General features: G+C 49.8%; 4 protein-coding genes across 4 annotated transcripts; 2 read left to right on the forward strand and 2 right to left on the reverse strand.

Annotated features, from left to right (window-relative positions):
* Positions 1–310: 310 nt before the first annotated feature.
* Positions 311–1607, reverse strand: CLAFUR5_00485 (Anthranilate phosphoribosyltransferase; the record flags this gene model as incomplete). The annotated part of the gene is made up of 2 exons (XM_047899633.1): positions 311–1240; positions 1290–1607. 2 exons carry the CDS (start codon positions 1605–1607, stop codon positions 311–313), a joined length of 1248 nt encoding a protein of 415 aa, XP_047756510.1.
* A 316-nt stretch (positions 1608–1923) lies between these two features.
* CLAFUR5_00486 (uncharacterized protein) lies at positions 1924–2967 on the forward strand (the record flags this gene model as incomplete). Its single annotated transcript, XM_047899634.1, has 1 exon — positions 1924–2967. One exon carries the CDS (start codon positions 1924–1926, stop codon positions 2965–2967), a length of 1044 nt encoding a protein of 347 aa, XP_047756507.1.
* Positions 2968–3432: 465 nt separating this feature from the next.
* CLAFUR5_00487 (Sphingoid long chain base kinase 5) lies at positions 3433–6716 on the forward strand (the record flags this gene model as incomplete). Its single annotated transcript, XM_047899635.1, has 6 exons — positions 3433–3455; positions 3508–4141; positions 4223–4463; positions 4518–4682; positions 4735–4762; positions 5069–6716. 6 exons carry the CDS (start codon positions 3433–3435, stop codon positions 6714–6716), a joined length of 2739 nt encoding a protein of 912 aa, XP_047756508.1.
* Positions 6717–7083: 367 nt separating this feature from the next.
* On the reverse strand, positions 7084–7534 carry CLAFUR5_00488 (uncharacterized protein; the record flags this gene model as incomplete). The annotated part of the gene is made up of 2 exons (XM_047899636.1): positions 7084–7225; positions 7284–7534. The coding sequence occupies 2 exons, from the start codon at positions 7532–7534 to the stop codon at positions 7084–7086; spliced, it is 393 nt and encodes a 130-aa protein (XP_047756515.1).
* Between the last annotated feature and the right edge of the window lie 10593 nt (positions 7535–18127).

Genomic DNA, 18127 nt, shown 5'->3' on the forward strand with positions numbered 1-18127 from the left:
CCGAGCAGATTGTCCAGTAAGCGCTCGATGCGGACTATTTCTCTATCACACAACGTCAGGTACTGCTGCCACATGTTCTTGGCCACACAGACTGCGCCGTGATCCACCGACCTGGATCGGGTTTCCGTCTTTGCCAGTGGCTTCGTCGTGCTTCGCGCCGTGAGGAGCACTGCGCTTCGAACGATATATTGACCGCCTTCGTGCCCACTGCCTGGAAGCACATTCGACCCACAGCAGTTTGTGATGAAGCATGCCTTCGTAGGGATGTCGTTGCGTAGAAGCGCCTAGTATGGGGTGGACTGCAGCATCGTTATGTCGATGGCATGGAGTTGGTCACCTCCACAAAGGCATCCCACTGTCGAAGCGCCTCGCCGCTCTTTATGCACCACTTTGCTCGACGTAGACCCTCTTTCCAGCGGAGACCTCCTGGTCCTCGTTCCTTGATGACCTTACCATCATCACCATGACCCATGTCGCTTTCGTCTGCCTCGCACATGCCGCTCGTCGTGATCAGAGCAGCAGTGTTCAGGAGTACGAAATGTAGCACGGGGTCGTCGTCTGGTCGCTCATTGCGCAGAATTTGCATCAGGATCTCTGCATTCTCCGCTGGTCCTTTGCCGCCGTGGACGGTCTCCAGTGGATGTCGAGGCAGGCCAAAGTCTTCTGGTGTTAGGGTGAACTTGGTGATTTCGACTGGCTTTGCACCCTCGCCATGACTGGCATGGGTCTCGTGGATGTACCAACAGTGAGTCAGCCCTGCACAGGATATCTCATCGAGGTTCTCATCGCCACACACTACCAGCGCTTTCCGTGAACCACTCAGGCGAAGTGAGTCTGCAAAATTCTGACCGACGTCCTTTCGGGCGACACCAAGAATCCGACACTCCACGAGACCAGCATCATGCACAGGGTTCGCAAGAGGCCCTAGCAAGTTGAAGATGGTTCTCACAGGGACCTCTCGTCGAATAGCGGCTCCGTAATTCATGCCTGGGTGCCACTCACGAGCGTAGAGGAAGCCATAGTTAGTCTTCTCGTAGATTTGGGGAAGATTGGCTGCCGTCGTTGCTGCGATGATGGGTGGCTTGGGAGCATGTTGCAAGAGGTCTGCTGAACCCGAAAGAGATGTCGAGGAGTTGTTGCCATGTTTAGCCATCATCAACAGAGCTGATGCTATAATCGAGGAAGTTGTCGAAACGTTGTAGGTGTTGTGTCCATCGCCGCCAGTTCCCACAATATCACACTGCAAGTACGGTCAGTGATTGAGGCTTGAGCTTCGTCGGAACACATACCAGGTTCCCGCCATAGGCACCTTCTGGCTTCCTGTTCTTCTTCACAACGGCCTCCAATGCTTCCTTGTCAACTTGTGCTGCTGCTCCCCGCATTGCTGAAGCACATTCTGCCAGAACATCCGCTTGGTGGTCCAAATTGGTCGTGTGCAATGCCCATAGCAAAACACCAAACTGCACTGGAGATAGACTGTTCGTGAAAATGAGAGCGACAGCGGCGGCAATGTCTTCAGAGCTCACTTGTCTTGCTGATTCCAGAGTTGCCAGTCGTTTGAGGAGATTCGTTATGGAGACATATCCAGTATTATCATGGCGTGGCATTGTAAACCAGAGCAAGGCTCAACGCAAGTGTAAGGTGATCTAGAGTGACTGCAGAGTGTATCGCATTGATATTTGACAGTGTACTTCCAAGTGTGATGTGACTGGCAGACCGCGGCAGCCCGCTGGCGAACCCGAACCTGGAAGTCAGCAAGCGTTTTGACTTTCTGAAAGTCCGCCGCTCACGACAACCTTGATGCTGGACATTGCCTTCTAATAACACACAATCTGCACCCAACGTCGCATCGCAGACACTGTGTACAGCAGTTAAAGCTGCGAGATTGCGGGTACCGATATACCTCCTCCTTGATAACACACAATGCCTCCACGCATACGAGCGCGACTGCAGGCAAACCAGCTTCGTCCGGCAGCACCACGAACACACTACGTTTGCTGGCAATGCAGACATGCGTCAGTCGCGACTGCAACGACGCCGGCACCATCAATAGACCAGACTCTACAAGCAGCGCCTCCGATTGCGCGATATCCTCCGACACAACCGCCATCATACAAACCTCCTGAGTTCCGCAAGTCACAACTCCATCGGCAGTACCAATCAGTACTACGATCATCACCCTTGATGCTCATATTCCAACACAACAACCTGAAATCAACAGAATGGGCAGGCATTCGCCGAGAGTTAGCAACGGCGATGGGCAAGGTGGACGAAGAGCTGGCGAAGAATGGCAACGCGGAGTACATAGGTCGCGACACGAGAATTGCGGTCGTGCAGACTGGCATCTTCGCATCAGCACTAAAAGTCGTGGAGTTCTGGGATCCCAACTTCGAGCCTGAGCCGCCGGGCACCGAGCCTACAGATGCTCTGACAGCTACCTCGGCGAACTTGCAAAAAATGAAGCCAGAAAGACTCCTTAGACATGGCTTGTCGAAGGCGGCACACACAGCAGTCAAGAAGAGAAAGCACGCCAGGCACGGTCTTGAGCCGCTGCTGTCAGGACCACTTGCAGTCCTGACTTTGCCATCAGTATCACCACAGCATCTCAAGGCTGCGCTCTCAATCCTCTCGCCATCCAAAGAGTTCCCAGCGCCGAAGAGGAAAGCAAATCCCAGCTATCACGAACCTGCTGTACAGAATGGGCTGCTAAAGCTAATGCTATTGGGAGCACGTGTGGAGGGCAAGGCATTTGATGCAGATGGCGCGAAGTGGGTCGGAAGCATTGCGGGTGGGCTGGAAGGCCTTCGTGGACAGTTGGTGGCGATGTTGTCGGGTGTTGGGGCAGGCATCACAACGACGCTTGAAGCGGCTTCGAAGAGCTTGTACTTGACGATTGAAGGCCGGAGGACGATGCTCGAAGAAGAGGAGAAGCCTAAGGAGGAGAAGCCCAAAGACGAGAGCAGCTAAGTGCTGCAACTCAGCTTGTAACATAAATGTACAGAAAGCAGAAAGGATGGGTACACGACGATCGAGATCGACTTCACCTCAGGCCCGGTATGTGGGTCAAGGCGGCCTGAACTCGAGCTCACAGACGCCTGGCCACCAAACTAACCACATGCACATTGCTGACACCAGCCAAAAGGCATCAAGTCCCTTTGAGAAACGCTTTAGTAACGAGTCAATCTCACAGACAGCAGCAGCCACGCTTTCATGTTCAAGTCCTGTAGTCAAAGCTAGTCACTGCGTTTGCTGGACAGGGGTGTTTCGCTCATCCTTGCAGAGTTCCCTCGCTGTCAGCGGTCGAAGTGAAGGCAAGAAAGTGATGGGACATTTCTGTTTTCCAAACAAGGTCGCGAGCTCCTGCTCTGTGCAATCGGCACCATCTGCAAAGGCACCACACGTTGCAGTGGCGGACCGCCCAAATCAACGACAATGGCGGCAGCGATGGCGTTCGAGTGAATACTCCCCTCACTTTCTGACAGCACATACACATGCTGAGATTCATAGTCCCACCGCCCTCATCCTAGAGATCTATCCCGACAACAACATCACTGGTCCTTCAGTCCAGGCACACCAAGGTGTCCTAGTAGCCTCATGTGAGTACCTCATCAACGGTATGGCGGCGGCGATGGCAGAAGCAGCAGGTGTGCAGCAAGTAGTAAGGCAGCCGCCCTTCATGGTTGCGGAGGTGCCTTACGATGTCATGACGGTGTTCCTCAAGTGGCTCTATGCCGCTCACTTCGGCTCGAACAATCATCAATTTCAGTTCCAGACCATGGCAGATATCTTGAGCGTGTGGCGCTGGACGAAGCACCCTCTCTACAACACGGGCTTCCGCGACAGCTTGGTCATCGAGATGGTGAAGCTTGTCCAGACTATCACCAACGTGCGTCCCAATATGGCCGCTCACGAACTCGTCCACGTCATCGCCAACACCAACAGCGATATCGATGGTGGCATGGCTCACTTCTTCGCCGATTACATCCTTCACTCGGAACTCGACGACGCAGGCCTCAACCAGGCCTCGAATATCCTGGCGAGCGGCAGTCCTCACACGACTCTTTGCCATGCATTCATGCATGCTGTACTTACAGGCAAGAAAGCCACACGCTCAGGGCGGCCACAGAAACAGCTACCACAGGTATGTGTCACAGATCCGTGCAAGTATCATGAGCACCCAGTTCGGCAGCCATGCAGCTCCAGCTTGACCTCACCATCGCAGGACTGCGATGAGCCCATGCCACCAGCGCGGGAACAGATGGACGTCGAGCCGGAGCCTGTTCGCAAAGAGCCAACGCCCGGTGCACATGCGGCGCCGCTGATCGAGAAAATGAAGAACAAGAAACAGTGGAAGTACAATGACGCGGAGATCCTCAAGTACATTAAGTCACCCAAGGAGGACTTCACCAAGATGCACGGCCATGGACGTACTATGATGCGGGACAAGATCCGACATCGCATGCGTGAGTTCAATACAGAAGACACGTCAAAGCGCAAGATGGCTGATGCAATTGTAGTCAGGACCAAGGGTCTCGTGGATGGCAAGGGCAGAATCATCAAGCATGGAGGAGATGGCCAGAACCGTCACATCGACTCTCAGCCAGGGGAAGTCAATGCTGATTCGGATAACGAGTCCATCGCCGTCGCTGGTGTACCACGTCAAGGTGTTGCTACACGCAGCAGTAAGTCCCGACGTGCGCTGGATTGAGGCGTAAAATGCTAACGATCATCTAGCTCGCTCTTCCCTTCGCAGCCGGTATGGGTAAGATAAGCGCTCCAAACGCTGTCAACTCGCCGGATCAATGCCAGCACTTCGACAACGCGAGATGTAAGGGCTTTTGCAAGAGAACAAAAATGTCTAGCGGATGCCGCTCGCATGTGAAGTGTGTCTATAGATAGCGCACGGAACGTTGAACGTTCCGCTCGCCAACGAAGCATCCCTTGGCAGGACGCTAAGGAAGCTCGGCTTGCTTTGTTCCATACCTCGTGACAAGAACCCATACAAACCCTTCCCTCTCTCCCAAACATGCAACAAATGTCCCATTAAACGCGCCTTCCACTCGCTCAGGCGCAGCGTACACACGGTCATGGCTTCGCTGTTCCCTCCTGATATCAGCAACCCGTTCGAAGACCCGGCTGGTTCCGAGGCATCGCTCGACGCTGCAGCTGTGCTGACAGTCGATCGAAATGCAACTCTGACGCTCGGGACGGACGCACTGATTGTACTGGACGAAGGGCTCAGACACAGGAGAGCTGCGTCGAATTGTTGTGGACTGCTACCGCAGCTTGCGAAGACGACGAGGGCGATTCCGTTCCATAGTGTGCTGTGGGCGGAGTTTCGCAATTTTGATATTACGATACATTATGCGCAACCTGTAGGAAGGAAGGGAAATGGATGTAGGGTTGGATTCGTGAATTATCAGGTCACGGACAAGAGCTTGCACGGACATGCGAAAGCGTGGGTGGAGAAGTTGATGGAGAGGACGTATCCGCCTAGCACGAGGAGGAAGCTGAGGGTAAAGGTCCTCGTGAACCCATTTGGTGGACAAGGATATGCGCAGAAAATGTGGACTCGGGAGATTGAGCCCATACTGGCTGCGGCGCGTTGCGCGCTGGATATCGAGAGGACGATGTACAGAGGGCATGCTGTGGAGGTTGCAGAGAAGCTGGATATTGAGGCGTTTGATGTGATTGCTTGCGCTTCTGGGGACGGACTACCGCATGAGGTGTTCAATGGACTGGCGAGGCGCAGGGACGCGAAGAGGGCATTGAGGAAGATTGCGGTCTGCCAGATGCCTTGTGGAAGTGGGAATGCCATGAGTCTCAATATGTTGGGGACAGACTCCCCATCGCTTGCCGCGGTGGGACTGGTCAAGGGAGTCAGGACACCACTGGATCTGGTCGCTATCACGCAAGGGAACAATACACTGTACAGCTTTCTATCCCAGGCTGTGGGCATCATCGCGGAAACAGACCTCGGAACAGAGTCACTGCGCTGGATGGGCTCTCTACGCTTCACCTGGGGCTTCATCGTCCGTCTCCTCGGCAAGACCATCTACCCAGCCGAAGTTTCAGTCGTAGTTGAGACCGACGACAAGCGCCAAATCCGCGAGAACTATCGTCGCGCGCGAGAAGAATACGAAACCGCCAAATCAAAACAGCTCCATCCCTCGACCCACGACGACGACTCCCACCTCGACCCGGAAGATGTAACCCTTCCCGCGCTCAAATACGGCACCATCACTGATCCCCTCCACCAAGACTTCACAACCCAAGACATCCCCAACCTCGGCAACTTCTACACCGGCAACATGTGCTACATGTCGCCCTCCACTCCCTTCTTCTCCGCCGCGCTCCCCTCTGACGGCCTAATGGACATGGTCACCATCCCCGGCGACATCGCCCGCACCACCGCGCTACGAATCCTCACCACCATCGAAAACGGCACGCTCTTAAACTTCCCCGAAGTCACGTACAGAAAAGTTTTGGCATATCGCATCACGCCGCGGCACAGGCCGGACATTGTGAAAGGAAGGTTTAGGGCGAGGGTGGGCAGGTGGTTGGGGGGTGCGAAGAAGGGACAGGAGGGACTTGTGGCGATTGATGGGGAGAGTGTGCCGTTTGAGCCGTTTCAGGCGGAGGTTGTGCCGGGGTTGGGGGTGACATTGAGTAAGAGTGGGGGAGTCTATGAGTATGAGGGACCTGAGGGGCCTTGAGGGTGCATGGGATGGGATGGGATGGCGTTTTTGAGGGTGAATGGTTTATAGGGAAGATACCCCAATCTTGTGGCGTGTGAAATTGACTATATTGGTCTGTTGTATGAAGTAGTAAAGGCTACATCTCTTCATGCCTTATTCAAAGTGGTTCTGGTGGTCCTAGATATCATGGACCTTGGTACTAGAGTAGAGGGTCTGTCACTCTTCCTTTGATGCCACTCTCTGTTCTGTAAGTACGTTGCTCCTATCCTACACAGCAGCACTGTTCTCAATCATTTAACCCACGATATAACCCATACACCGCCTCCACTAATGCTCCGAAGACAATGCTGACCGGCATATTGAACTCTTTGCCAAAGTGGCCCTCCTAATGCCCTTTGCCACCACGCTCATCCTGCATGCCAATGTTATCAGGTCGCTCGGGGAAATCGTCCTTGGTCTTCTGCGCTTCCTTGTTCTTGGGATCTTTTTGTTGTGTTGCTGCGCCGCCTGTGTCTTGAGCGCGGTCGCTGTGATTGCTGTTAGTGTTCTGTCTTTGTGTATATGGAGGGTGTGGGTGCAGCATACTTCCTGGCGGCGTGGCTGTTCTTGGTCTGCACGTCTTGAGCAGAGCTGTTGTCCTTGTCGAGAGCGTGTTTGGAATCCTTGTTCGGTCCGCCCTTGTCGTCTTTTGGACGGCCAGTCTCGGGGTAGGTAGTGCGTATTGAAGAGCTGAATGGGCGGATCGTTGCGCGGGTTGCTGTGCGGGCTTTGAGAGCTTGGGTGGTGCGAATGGTGCGCATGAAGGTGAGGAACTCGGAGGGTGATGATGAGGCCATTGTGGGTGGGATGTGAGGTGTGTTGCTGGGAGATGGCAGTGGTGACAATATCGTACAGCTTGAGTTGTGCTGGGAATGTTACGATAGCCAAACATTGCAGGCGAAGTGGTCATGCTCGGCTGTTTGCACATGTGAAAGCGTCATCGTGACCGCTGGCAGGGATCATCGCCGAGCGTAGTCTTAGCGCACAGATCACCTCGCTTAGGATTGCCTAATCCAGCAAGCTAGGCACCCTTTACTAGGTGGTCTAAGTCTATGTCTATATATCTATACTTAGAGACTAGAGCTTCTATCCTAATTTTATATAGGTATAAACTAGAGGTATCTATAGCCTTAGACGCGACGACGATATTACGTAGTTATTAAAATTATTTATATAACTAATAGAACTATTATATACGGTCTGCTCTAAATTAAGATGTTAAAAGGCCGTCGTCCTTATTAAAGTAAGCGTAGGGCTTACCTTTATTACGATAGAAGTATAGGAAGTTATTATACGGGCTTATATAGAGAGTTAGAAGCTTATACGGTACGTATATACGTCCTTAGACATCGACAAGGACCACCTATTCGACAGCCCTTATTAAGACGAGTAATCTACTTAAGTAGTAGCGACCCGCCTACGCTAGCGGCGGCGTAATTATAGTATAAAGAACCTTAAAACTAAGGTTCCGTTCCCCTAACGGTAGACCCTAGAGTAACGGAGTTACGGAGGACAACTACCTAATTAGGAAGCGCGACCTCACCCCGAATAGTAGCGGAGGATAGTAACTAACGAGAGCTATAGCCTTACGAGGCTAACGATAAATATTATAGCGTAGACGACCCTATATACGGAGGCGGAAAACTTACTAGGGGATAACGAATACCTAGCCCGGGTATATAAGAACACTATAGTATAGCTACTAGAAGCGCTATAAGCGCTATTATACTAAATCCCGAAGACAATCTTATAAGTAGTATAGAAGGTAGCCTAGAGACTAACTATATAGATAGATAGATTATTCATTCGCCTGTTTTAGTGCCCTATGGTCTATGCAGGTCTCTCGCTATTTAGGTCTATTTGTGTAGGTAGGAAACCCGATTAACGGATGAAAACCTCCTCGTCTTTGCCCTCCTCGTTCTTTCCTGTCTTGTCCTTTCGTTCTCCTTCCTTCAGGGTACGCTAGTGTCATGGTTGTTACCCTATGACTACCTTGCCCGTAACCCTGGTGATGTCCTCCTCTCGATTCCCTTTCTCCCTTCTGTTTCCCCGGCTCTTCTCTCTCTCTCCCTCCTCTCTATCCACCTTTCCGTTTCTACTGCTAGGGAGAATTGCTCTAGGTAGTCCTCGTTAAGGATCCATCTTGTCACTCTCCTTATATCTTGTCTGTCCTGGATGATGGCCTAGTATTGCCTGTCTCTTGCCTTCGCCCTCCACTGGCTTCTCCCTTTTACCCACTTAGTACAGTTCAGCACCATGTGCTCCGGGTTTTGGGATAGGTAGCCACAGGGGCAACGTTTGGAATCGTATCCTAGGACTCTTCTTTGGTGCAAGTATGCTCTTAGCCCAATGTGCTCAGAGCGAATCTGGATAGCTATGCTTGCTTCCGCCCTCTTCAGGTCTTTATAGATAAGGTAGTTATACCTCCCGAAGGTCCTGGCCGCTGGTGGGGCTCCTGGCCTCACCGGTTTTTGGTTCCAACGCGTTTCCCATAGGTGACCTGCGATCCTTTCTGCTTGGCTTTGCTTCTTTTTCCCTTTGTCCCCTGTGTTAGCTTGCTCCCTCAGAGCTTCTCTCTGTTCAAGGGCTGCTAGGATTTCCTGTGATGTTTTTAGGTCTGCTTCCTTCTGTGGGATCATGTGTGGCCGGTTGGGTCTTCTCCTCCTCTCCCACTGGGTTCTTATCCTTTGAGTAGCTGCTTGGATGGTTCCCTAGGCTGGGTATGCTGATGTCTTCTCTGCGTATTGACACCTCATGCCCTGGAGGTACTCCCTGATGGGGGCTGTACCTGATTCCATTTCCATTGTCCTGTGAGGGGTTGACTTGTATGCCCCTAGTACTCTCTTTAGGCAGGCTGCCTGCGCTCTGTTGAGGGGGTCCTCAATTCTCTTCGGGATGTGTTTTTCCGCTGCCCAAATTGCTGCTCCATATAGCATTGCGGGCTTGACAATAGCCTTGTACATGGTCTGGGCCTTTGTGAAGGTCGCCCCCCAGGTTGACGCAGTGAGTCTCTCGATTGATTGTCTGTTGGTGTCCGCTCTCGCTTGCGCCTTCTTCACTTGTGGTCCCCAGCTGAGTTTCGGGTCTAGCCATATCCCAAGGACTCTGAGTTCCCTTGTAGGATGGGTCTCGAACCCCTGGATTTTTACTGGTGCTGCCAAGTTGTGTTTTGTCTTTGCCTTGCTAAAATGGATAAGTTGGTACTTGTCCGGTGCGAATTTTGCCCTATGCTCTCTTGCCCACTTTTCGCATTGTCTATGTCTCTCCTCTAGGAGTGCGCAGTTTTCCTCTGTGGACCCCGACCACGCTAGGATATTTGTGTCATCCACGAACCCCGATGCTGAGGTGTTTGCTGTTTCTAGGAGTGGGGTCAGGTCGGCCATAAAGAGGAGGAACAGAATTGGGGAGAGTGTAGAGCCCTGTGGGATGCCCGTGTTCGCAATTGGGGTCTACGGGGCTTTGAAGGACCCTAGGAGGATCTGGGTTGTTCTGTCCTTAAGGAATGACTGCACAAAGTGTACTATCCAGGCTGGGATGCTTTTCATTCTGAGGATGTGTAGGAGCCTTGCGTAGGACACATTGTCGAAAGCCCCTGATATGTCTAGTGAAAGCAGTGAGGCTACCTTGTTGTTGCCATAGTGCCAGATGTGTCTGATTTGCTCTGTGATCAGTTCGACTGCTATGAGGGTAGATCTCTTTTGTCTCCCCCCCATTTGCGTTGCCGGGAGGAGGTTGTGTTCTTCTACTATTCCGGTGAGCCTTATAGCCACGACCTTCTCTAGGAGCTTCCCTAGTGTGTTCAGCAACGCAATTGGTCTGTATGACTTCAACTTGGTATAGTCTTCCTTTTGGGGTTTCCTTAGGACGCAAGTCAGTGATTGCCTAAAGGCCTTTGGGCAATACCCCTGCTTCATGCACTGGGTAAAGATTGGCGCAAGCACTGGAGTGATAAGGCTGCTGCTAGCTTTTAGGTAACAGTTAGGGATCTTGTCTGGGCCTGGGGCTTTGTTGCCCTTTAGTTTCTTGATAATGTTTCCGATCTCTATAGCAGACACTTGCCAGTTAGCCTCCCTTGGCGGAGGAATGTGTGTTCCTGGGATGTTGCTTAGGTCTGCCTCTACCTGAGTCCCGAAGAAGTGGTCTGCGAATGCTTTCGCTTTCCCTATCGGAGTGGTTTGCGTTTCCCCGTCTTGGTCCTGTATTGAGGGAAACTAGGGCGGGGAGTTTCGTTCCTCGTCTAGTTTCCTAGCCCATTCTGCTAGTCTCCAGATTTGTTCCGGGTGTTCTGTGATTATCCCTACAGTTGACCTCCACTCCTGCGTCTTGTCTCTTCTGATCTGCGCCTTCTTTGCTTTGCACGCGTTGTTATAGGCTTCCCAGTTTGCTTGGGTGCGTCGTTGCTCCCATCTCCTTCTTGCTCTCCTTGCCTCCTTGACTTTGGCTGTGCACTCTGGTGTCCAGTATGGCTTCTGGTATAGCGACCATCTCTTCTCAGGTATATGGGCCTGGGCTGCCCTTTGCATAGCTTCTATCAGCTGCTCCACTGCTTGGTCAATCCCCTCCGTTGTGTGTATGTTGTCAATGTTCACCTGTTCTAGTTCGCCTTCTAGCCGCTGCTGTACTAGTGTCTACTCGGCCTGCTTCTAGCAGAGCCTCCTCTTAGGTTCCCTCTCCTCCTCAACTGTGAGTTGGATGTCGGTTTGGATTGGATAGTGGTCTGATGAGGACTCTAGTTGGTCATTGACTGTGCAGCTTTCTACCCGTCGTGTTAAGGCGTGGGACATGAAGCATAGGTCTAGCGTGCTAGAACTGTTGTTTCTAGCCCAAGTTTCTGTTCCCTTTGGCGTGATCAAGTCCATTTGGGCTGTTTCCATCTGACCAATGAGCCTCCCTGCTAAGAAGTGGTGTGCTAGGGTGAAGTCCGATCCCCACTTTGGGTGATGGAGGTTGAAATCTCCTATCACGATGTTGTGGTTTTGTTGGTCCATTGCTTCCGGGAGCCTTCCTAGCGTGTGTAGTTGTGTGCTGCTTCTGGACTCTGGAGGTGGGTTGTATACGCTATGGATCAGGACTTGGCCTTGAGTTGTTTTGAGCTGCACTGTGGTGATATCCCTGTCGGTTCTCGGCCAGGCCTGCCAGTCCTCTGCTAGTACCTTCTTACTGACATAGATACAAGTTCGTGGGACTCCCTCGGTTCTGTTTATTACTACGTGGTATCTCGGGTCTCGCACAGTTGATAGAATCCTAGAGTGTGGGTTGATCTATGGTTCCTGTATTGCTATAATGTGGTGTTCCTCCGGGTCTAAGGCTTGTAGAAAGCTCCTTTGGACCTTGTCTTTGCTTCTGTTCACATTATACTGAATGATTGATAGTCTGTTAGTGTGAGGCATCAGGACATGTTTGTGTCTGGGTCCGTTTGGTCTTGCTGTTGGTCTTGCTGTTGGTTTTCCCGTCCCTCCTCCTGTTCTTCCCTTTGGGGTTGGCTCCCTATCATTTGGTTGATTCTCATTTGTCCATTGCTCTGCGCTGCCTTGTACAAGAACGTTGGTCTCCCTATTGCTGGCACTATTTGTGGCTCCTCTTGTGGCCGGGGTCTCTTATTCGGGTGGGTGGTTCTCTCTGGTTGTTTCTGTTCACCTACTAGGAACCTGGTTGGTGTTGTTACCCTTGCTTCCCGCGCTCTCCACTGGGCTGATAGTCTAACTGGGCATTGGTTTGACCATGCCGGGTGTTTTCTCCTACATGCTGCGCATCTTATGTCCTCCTTCCGTTTTTGGCACTCTTGGGTCGCGTGATCACCAGCACAGTGTGAGCAGACTGGTGTGGCTTTGCTACACTTTGGGGCAATATGTCCGTACTGTTGACAGTTGAAACATTGAAGGATTCTGTGGTTGCTCTGATGGATTTCTACATCCAGCCTCTCAAAGTCCCAGTACAACCCTTGGTCTAAGACCTTGTTCGCTTGCTCTGGTGTTGCAACCCATAAGATCAGCGAGGAGGCCCTCTTGCCCTCCTCTATCTTCTTCTTGACCCACGCTGTCTTTGTGATCTGTAGTCCTGGTGCTGTTACCTGGTTTTGCCTCTGGAGGTTTGGTGTATCCCTTTGTGTATCAAAGGTTCGTGGGACCCTATGCGCAATTACTATGTACTGTTGATGGGAGACTTTCGCTGTGCTCCCGATCTTCAGTGTCCACTCCTTGTTTATTTCGAGGGCCTTCTTGTCCTGTACGTGTGCTGTAAACAGCTTGACCCCTTTGTTGTCTGCCCTTGCCCCTACTATTCCCTTTACTCCGATCTTCTCGACTATCTCCCTCCCGGTCATCTTTCCTATCTCTTCCTTCTCTTTCTGGTCCGTAATATAGACTCGTAGTACTGTGCTTTAAGGGGGGGTGGGTTGGCTCGCGATTGTTGCCCAGGTCGTTGGGCCCTGGGTCTGTCTCGGGTCTCTTTGAGGGTTGTTTCTTGCGTTTCGTGTTGCTGCCTCGATTGCCATGTTGATCGTAGTGCTTGTTTGTCGTTTGAGCGCCTTCAGTCCCCCGAGCAGTTCGCTCATTACTCCTTTCAGTGCTCTCTCCGGAAACCTCCCTTCTTCTGCCGCTACCATCTCTTCCGCCTTCTTGCAGAGCGTCCTCCACTCGTCTCCCCCTTGCTCTCGGTCGTCTACTGCCGTCGTCGTCGCCATTTTTGGGCCAGTATAGCTTAGATCAGACTAACTATATAGGCAATAGTAGTAGTAGGTAAGAATCAACCCCCTACAAAGGTAAGTAATACGGTACGCCTATATATTACTAATCCGGCGGAGAAACAAGAAATCGTAGCCCTAATAAGTAAGGAGATTGTCGATAGAATCGGCTAAAAGGAGGTAGTTAGAGCGAAGGTAGAGGCAATAGGCTTAGTAAGACTCTTTACCGTATAAGAGTCTAATAGACAAAAACTAGAGACCTATAAGGAGTAGACTACTAAAGTCGCGAAGTTAGTACGAGTCTCCTACTAATAGTATACCGTTATTACCTACGGGATCCCTAGGATATTTAAGGTCGAAGACCTTCCCTACCTCTAAGTATAGAACTAGAATATATCTCTAGGAGTACGACTAACGAAGGCGGTATAGTTATATAAGACAGTAGACCGAGAGAAGACGTATTTATCGCTTATTATCTAGGTAGAGATAGCGGAACAAGCTAACTAGATACTAGATAATAGGCTATTCTAGAACTACGAGAGAATAGACACGGAGATCTATTAGAGTAGCTATAGGGTACTATAGTACTTCTAATACTAATAGTACGGTTATATAGCCCTAAAATACGGGGAGAAGACCCTAAGGTGTCCTTACTATATAGGCCTATACTAGGGAAGGGAATGCCTAAAAAAGGAGAGTAGGTATATATACTACGGTAGAAGGTACCTAGTATATTTAAACTAATGCCTAGCTAGAATAGTAGTATAAGAACGAGCGATATAAGTAAGGATCTCTATATTAGCTAGGTACCCCTAACGAGAGTAGGAGGGACCTACCGTATATAAGGGCTTCGAGCCGAGTAAGAGGAAGAGGGTAGAAGAGACGAATAAGGGAACCTAACCCTAAATATATCTACCTCCCGGTAGGCCTCGACACCTTAACCGGGCTACTAACGAACTAGGCTAAATACGAATCTTAAGGGCGCCCTAGCGGCTCTAGGGCTAGCCGAATAGCGGAATATAGGCTTAGGAGATATAGTAGGCTAGTACGGAAATAGACCTTACGGATAACGAATAATACTATACGACGACATTACTATCGTATAGTATAACGTAAATAAAAGTAGAGATAAGGTCTAGCGCTACTTTCTATAAGAGCTAGACCCGCTACGGTACTACGTTATTACGGTATAGGAACTATAGATCAACCCCTACGTAGGACTCCTAGCTACTTATAATGACCGGAGATACTATACCGTAATCGCGGGCTAACGAGGCGTTATCCTAAGGACATATATATACGTAAGCAAGACTATAGACCTTGAGTCGTAGAAGGTTATACTACCGTAGTAGGGTAGCCTAGGAGACATAATATTAATCTAGATCGATACGATATAAGGCTCTATCTAGATCTATAACGTCTATAACCCGCTACCGCGGGGTCGAACGAGTAGGGAACTAGGAACTCTTGCCTATCTAGAGCGGACCCTAAGCTAAGATACGAAGTAAGTACTCCTCGGCGACTTTAACCTCTACTACCTATAGTAGGGACTCGACTTTACTCCCTCGTACGCGTTTTTAGGGGGAAAGCTACTAGATATAACCGTACGCTACGGAATGGCCTTAGTAATACTAAAGGGAATAGAGACGTAGAAGGCCCGTATAAGTATAAGTATAATCGACCTATACTTTCTATTAAAAGAACTTAAAGAGAGACTAGTCTAATACCGACCGAACTACGCGCTAGAGGCCTCCTTAGACTTTATCCCTATTTAAACTACGCTAGGGGTAAAGGCGATAGAGGAGCTAGTAAGCGAACTACGCCGTAACTAGAAGAAGGTACGCTAGGACGACATAAGAGGCTTCCTAATAGCGAACCTACTATAGCATAGAGAACTCGAGACGACAGCTTAGCTAGATCAAGTAGCGGAACAGATTACCTCGGTTATATAGTAAGTAGCGGAACAATATATACCGTTACTCCGGCCCTTAATATAGTAGAAGGCCTTCTAGACCCCTAAGTACTCTATAAAGGTAAAGGAGGCTAGAAGGGCAAGGCTATAGTAGTTAAAGGAGCATACCTAAGAGACGTAGGAGTAATACTATCGCGCGACATAAGAGAAGAAGGTATAGATAAGACGTAATAAGCTATAGGACTAGAGAGCGACAATTAGGCTCGTTATAGAAAACCTAGAACAGATATAGAGACTAGCTAAATAGGCACGACTACCTAAAGAGTAACGAACCCCTTACTTCCCTTTAATCGTAGACCGCGAAGGGATTACCTAGACTACGCCCCGGGGTAAGGCAAAAGTATTAGCCGACTATTTCTTTTCTACGTAAGTAGAAGTAGACCTTACGGACATCGACCCGAGTATATACCCGGAACCCCTAGACATAGATTAGGCGGTTAGCTCGAATATAGATAGATAGATATTTCATTAAGCTGTTGTAGTGTCCTTTGGCCTATATAGCTATGCTATCTTGTTTTTGTATATATAGAGGGGCAGATTATATACGCGGCCGGCGTACCTATAGCGGACGAGGACTATTTATTCGACAGCCCTTATTAAGGCGAGTAATCTACTTAAGCAGTAGCGACCCGCCTACGCTAGCGGCGGCGCAATCGTAGTATAAAGAACCCTAAAACTAAGGTTCCGTTCCCCTAAAGGCAGACCCTAGAGTTACGGAGTTACGGAGGACTACTGCCTAATTAGAAAGCGCGACTCCGAATAGTAGCGAAGGATAGTAACTAACGAGAGCTATAGCCTTACGAACACTCTATACTAAGAGTTAAACCGGGGAACAGACTAAGGAAAAACCTAGGACATAAGCCAAGGCCTACTATAGAAAGTAGAGGCTAACGACAAACAATATAGCGTAGACGACCCTATATACGGAGGTAGAAGACTTACTAGGGGATAGCGAACACCTAGCCCGGACATATAAGAACACTATAGCATAGCTACTAGGAGCGCTAAAAGCGCTATCACACTAAATCCCGAAAACAATCTAATAAGTAACATAGAAAGTAGCCTAGAGACTAACTATATAGGCAATAGTAGTAGTAGGCAAGAATTAACCCCCTCCGAAGGTAAGTAAGGCGGTACGCCTATACATTACTAATCCGGCGGAAAAACAAGAAATCGTAGCCCTAATAAGCAAGGAGATTGTTAACAGAATCGGCTAAAAGGAGGTAGTTAGAGCGAGGGTAGAGGCAACAGGCGTAGTGAGACTCTTTACCGTATAAGAGTCTAATAGACGAAAGCTAGAGACCTATAAGGAGTGGACTACTAAAGTCGCGAAGTCGGCACGAGTCTCCTACTAATAGTATACCGTTATCGCCTACGGGGTCCCTAGGACATTTAAGGTCGAAGACCTTCCCTACCTCTAAGTATAGAACTAGAACACCTCCCTAGGAGTACGACTAACGAAGGCGGCATAGCTATACAAGACATTCGACCGAGAAAAGACATACTTATCGCTTATTATCTAGGTAGAGACAGCGGAACAAGCTAACTAGATACTAGATAATAGGCTATTCTAGAACTACGAGAGAATAGACACGGAGATCTATTAGAGTAGCTATAGGCTACTACAATGCTTCTAATGCCAATAGTACGGTTATATAGCCCTCAAATACGGGGAGAAGACCCTAAGGTGTCCTTACTACGTAGGCCTATACTAGGGAAGGGAATGCCTAAAAAAGGAGAGTAGGTACGTATACTACGGTAGAAGGTACCTAGCGTATTTAAGCTAATACCCGGCTAGAATAGTAGTATAAGAACGAGCGAGACAAGCAAGGATCTCTATACTAGCTAGGTACCCCTAACGACAGTAGGAGGGACCTACCGTATATAAGGGCTTCGAGCCGAGCAAAAGGAAGAGGGTAGAAGAGACGAATAAGGGAACCTAACCGTAAACGTATCTACCTCCCGGTAGGCCTCGACACCTTAACCGGGCCGCTAACAAACTAGGCCAAATACGAATCTTTAGGGCGCCCTAGCGGCCCTAGGGCTAGCCGGACAGCGAGATATAGGCTTAGGAGACATAGTAGGTTAGTATAGAAATAGACCTTACGGATAACGAATAATACTATACGACGACATTACTATCGTATAGTACAACGTAAACAAAAGTAGAGACAAGGTCTAGCGCCACTTTCTATAAGAGCTAGACCCGCTACGGCACTACGTTATCGCGGTATAGGAACTATAGGTCAACCCCTACGAAGGACTCCTAGCCACTTATAATGACCGGAGATACTATACCGTAATTACGGGCTAACGAGGCGTCATCCCGAGGACATATATATACGTAAGCAAGACTATAGACCTTGAGTCGTAGAAGGTTATACTACCGTAGTAGGGCAACCTAGAAGACATAACATCAATCTAGATCGACACGACATAAGGCTCTATCTAGATCTATAACGTTTATAACCCGCTACCGCGGGGTCGGACGAGTAGGGAACTAGGAACCCTCGCCTACCTAGAGCGGACCCTAAGCTAAGACATAAAGCAAGTACTCCTCGGCGACTTTAACCTCTACTACCTACGGTAGGGACTCGAATTCACTCCCCCGTACGCGTTTCTAGGGGAAAAGCTACTAGATATAACCGTACGCTACGGAATGGCCTTAGTAATACTAAAGGGAATAGAGACGTAGAAGGCCCGTTTAAGTATAAGCACGATCGACCTATACTTTCT

This window comes from Fulvia fulva, chromosome 1 (assembly GCF_020509005.1).
Source record: "Fulvia fulva chromosome 1, complete sequence".
NCBI lineage: Eukaryota > Fungi > Ascomycota > Dothideomycetes > Mycosphaerellales > Mycosphaerellaceae > Fulvia > Fulvia fulva.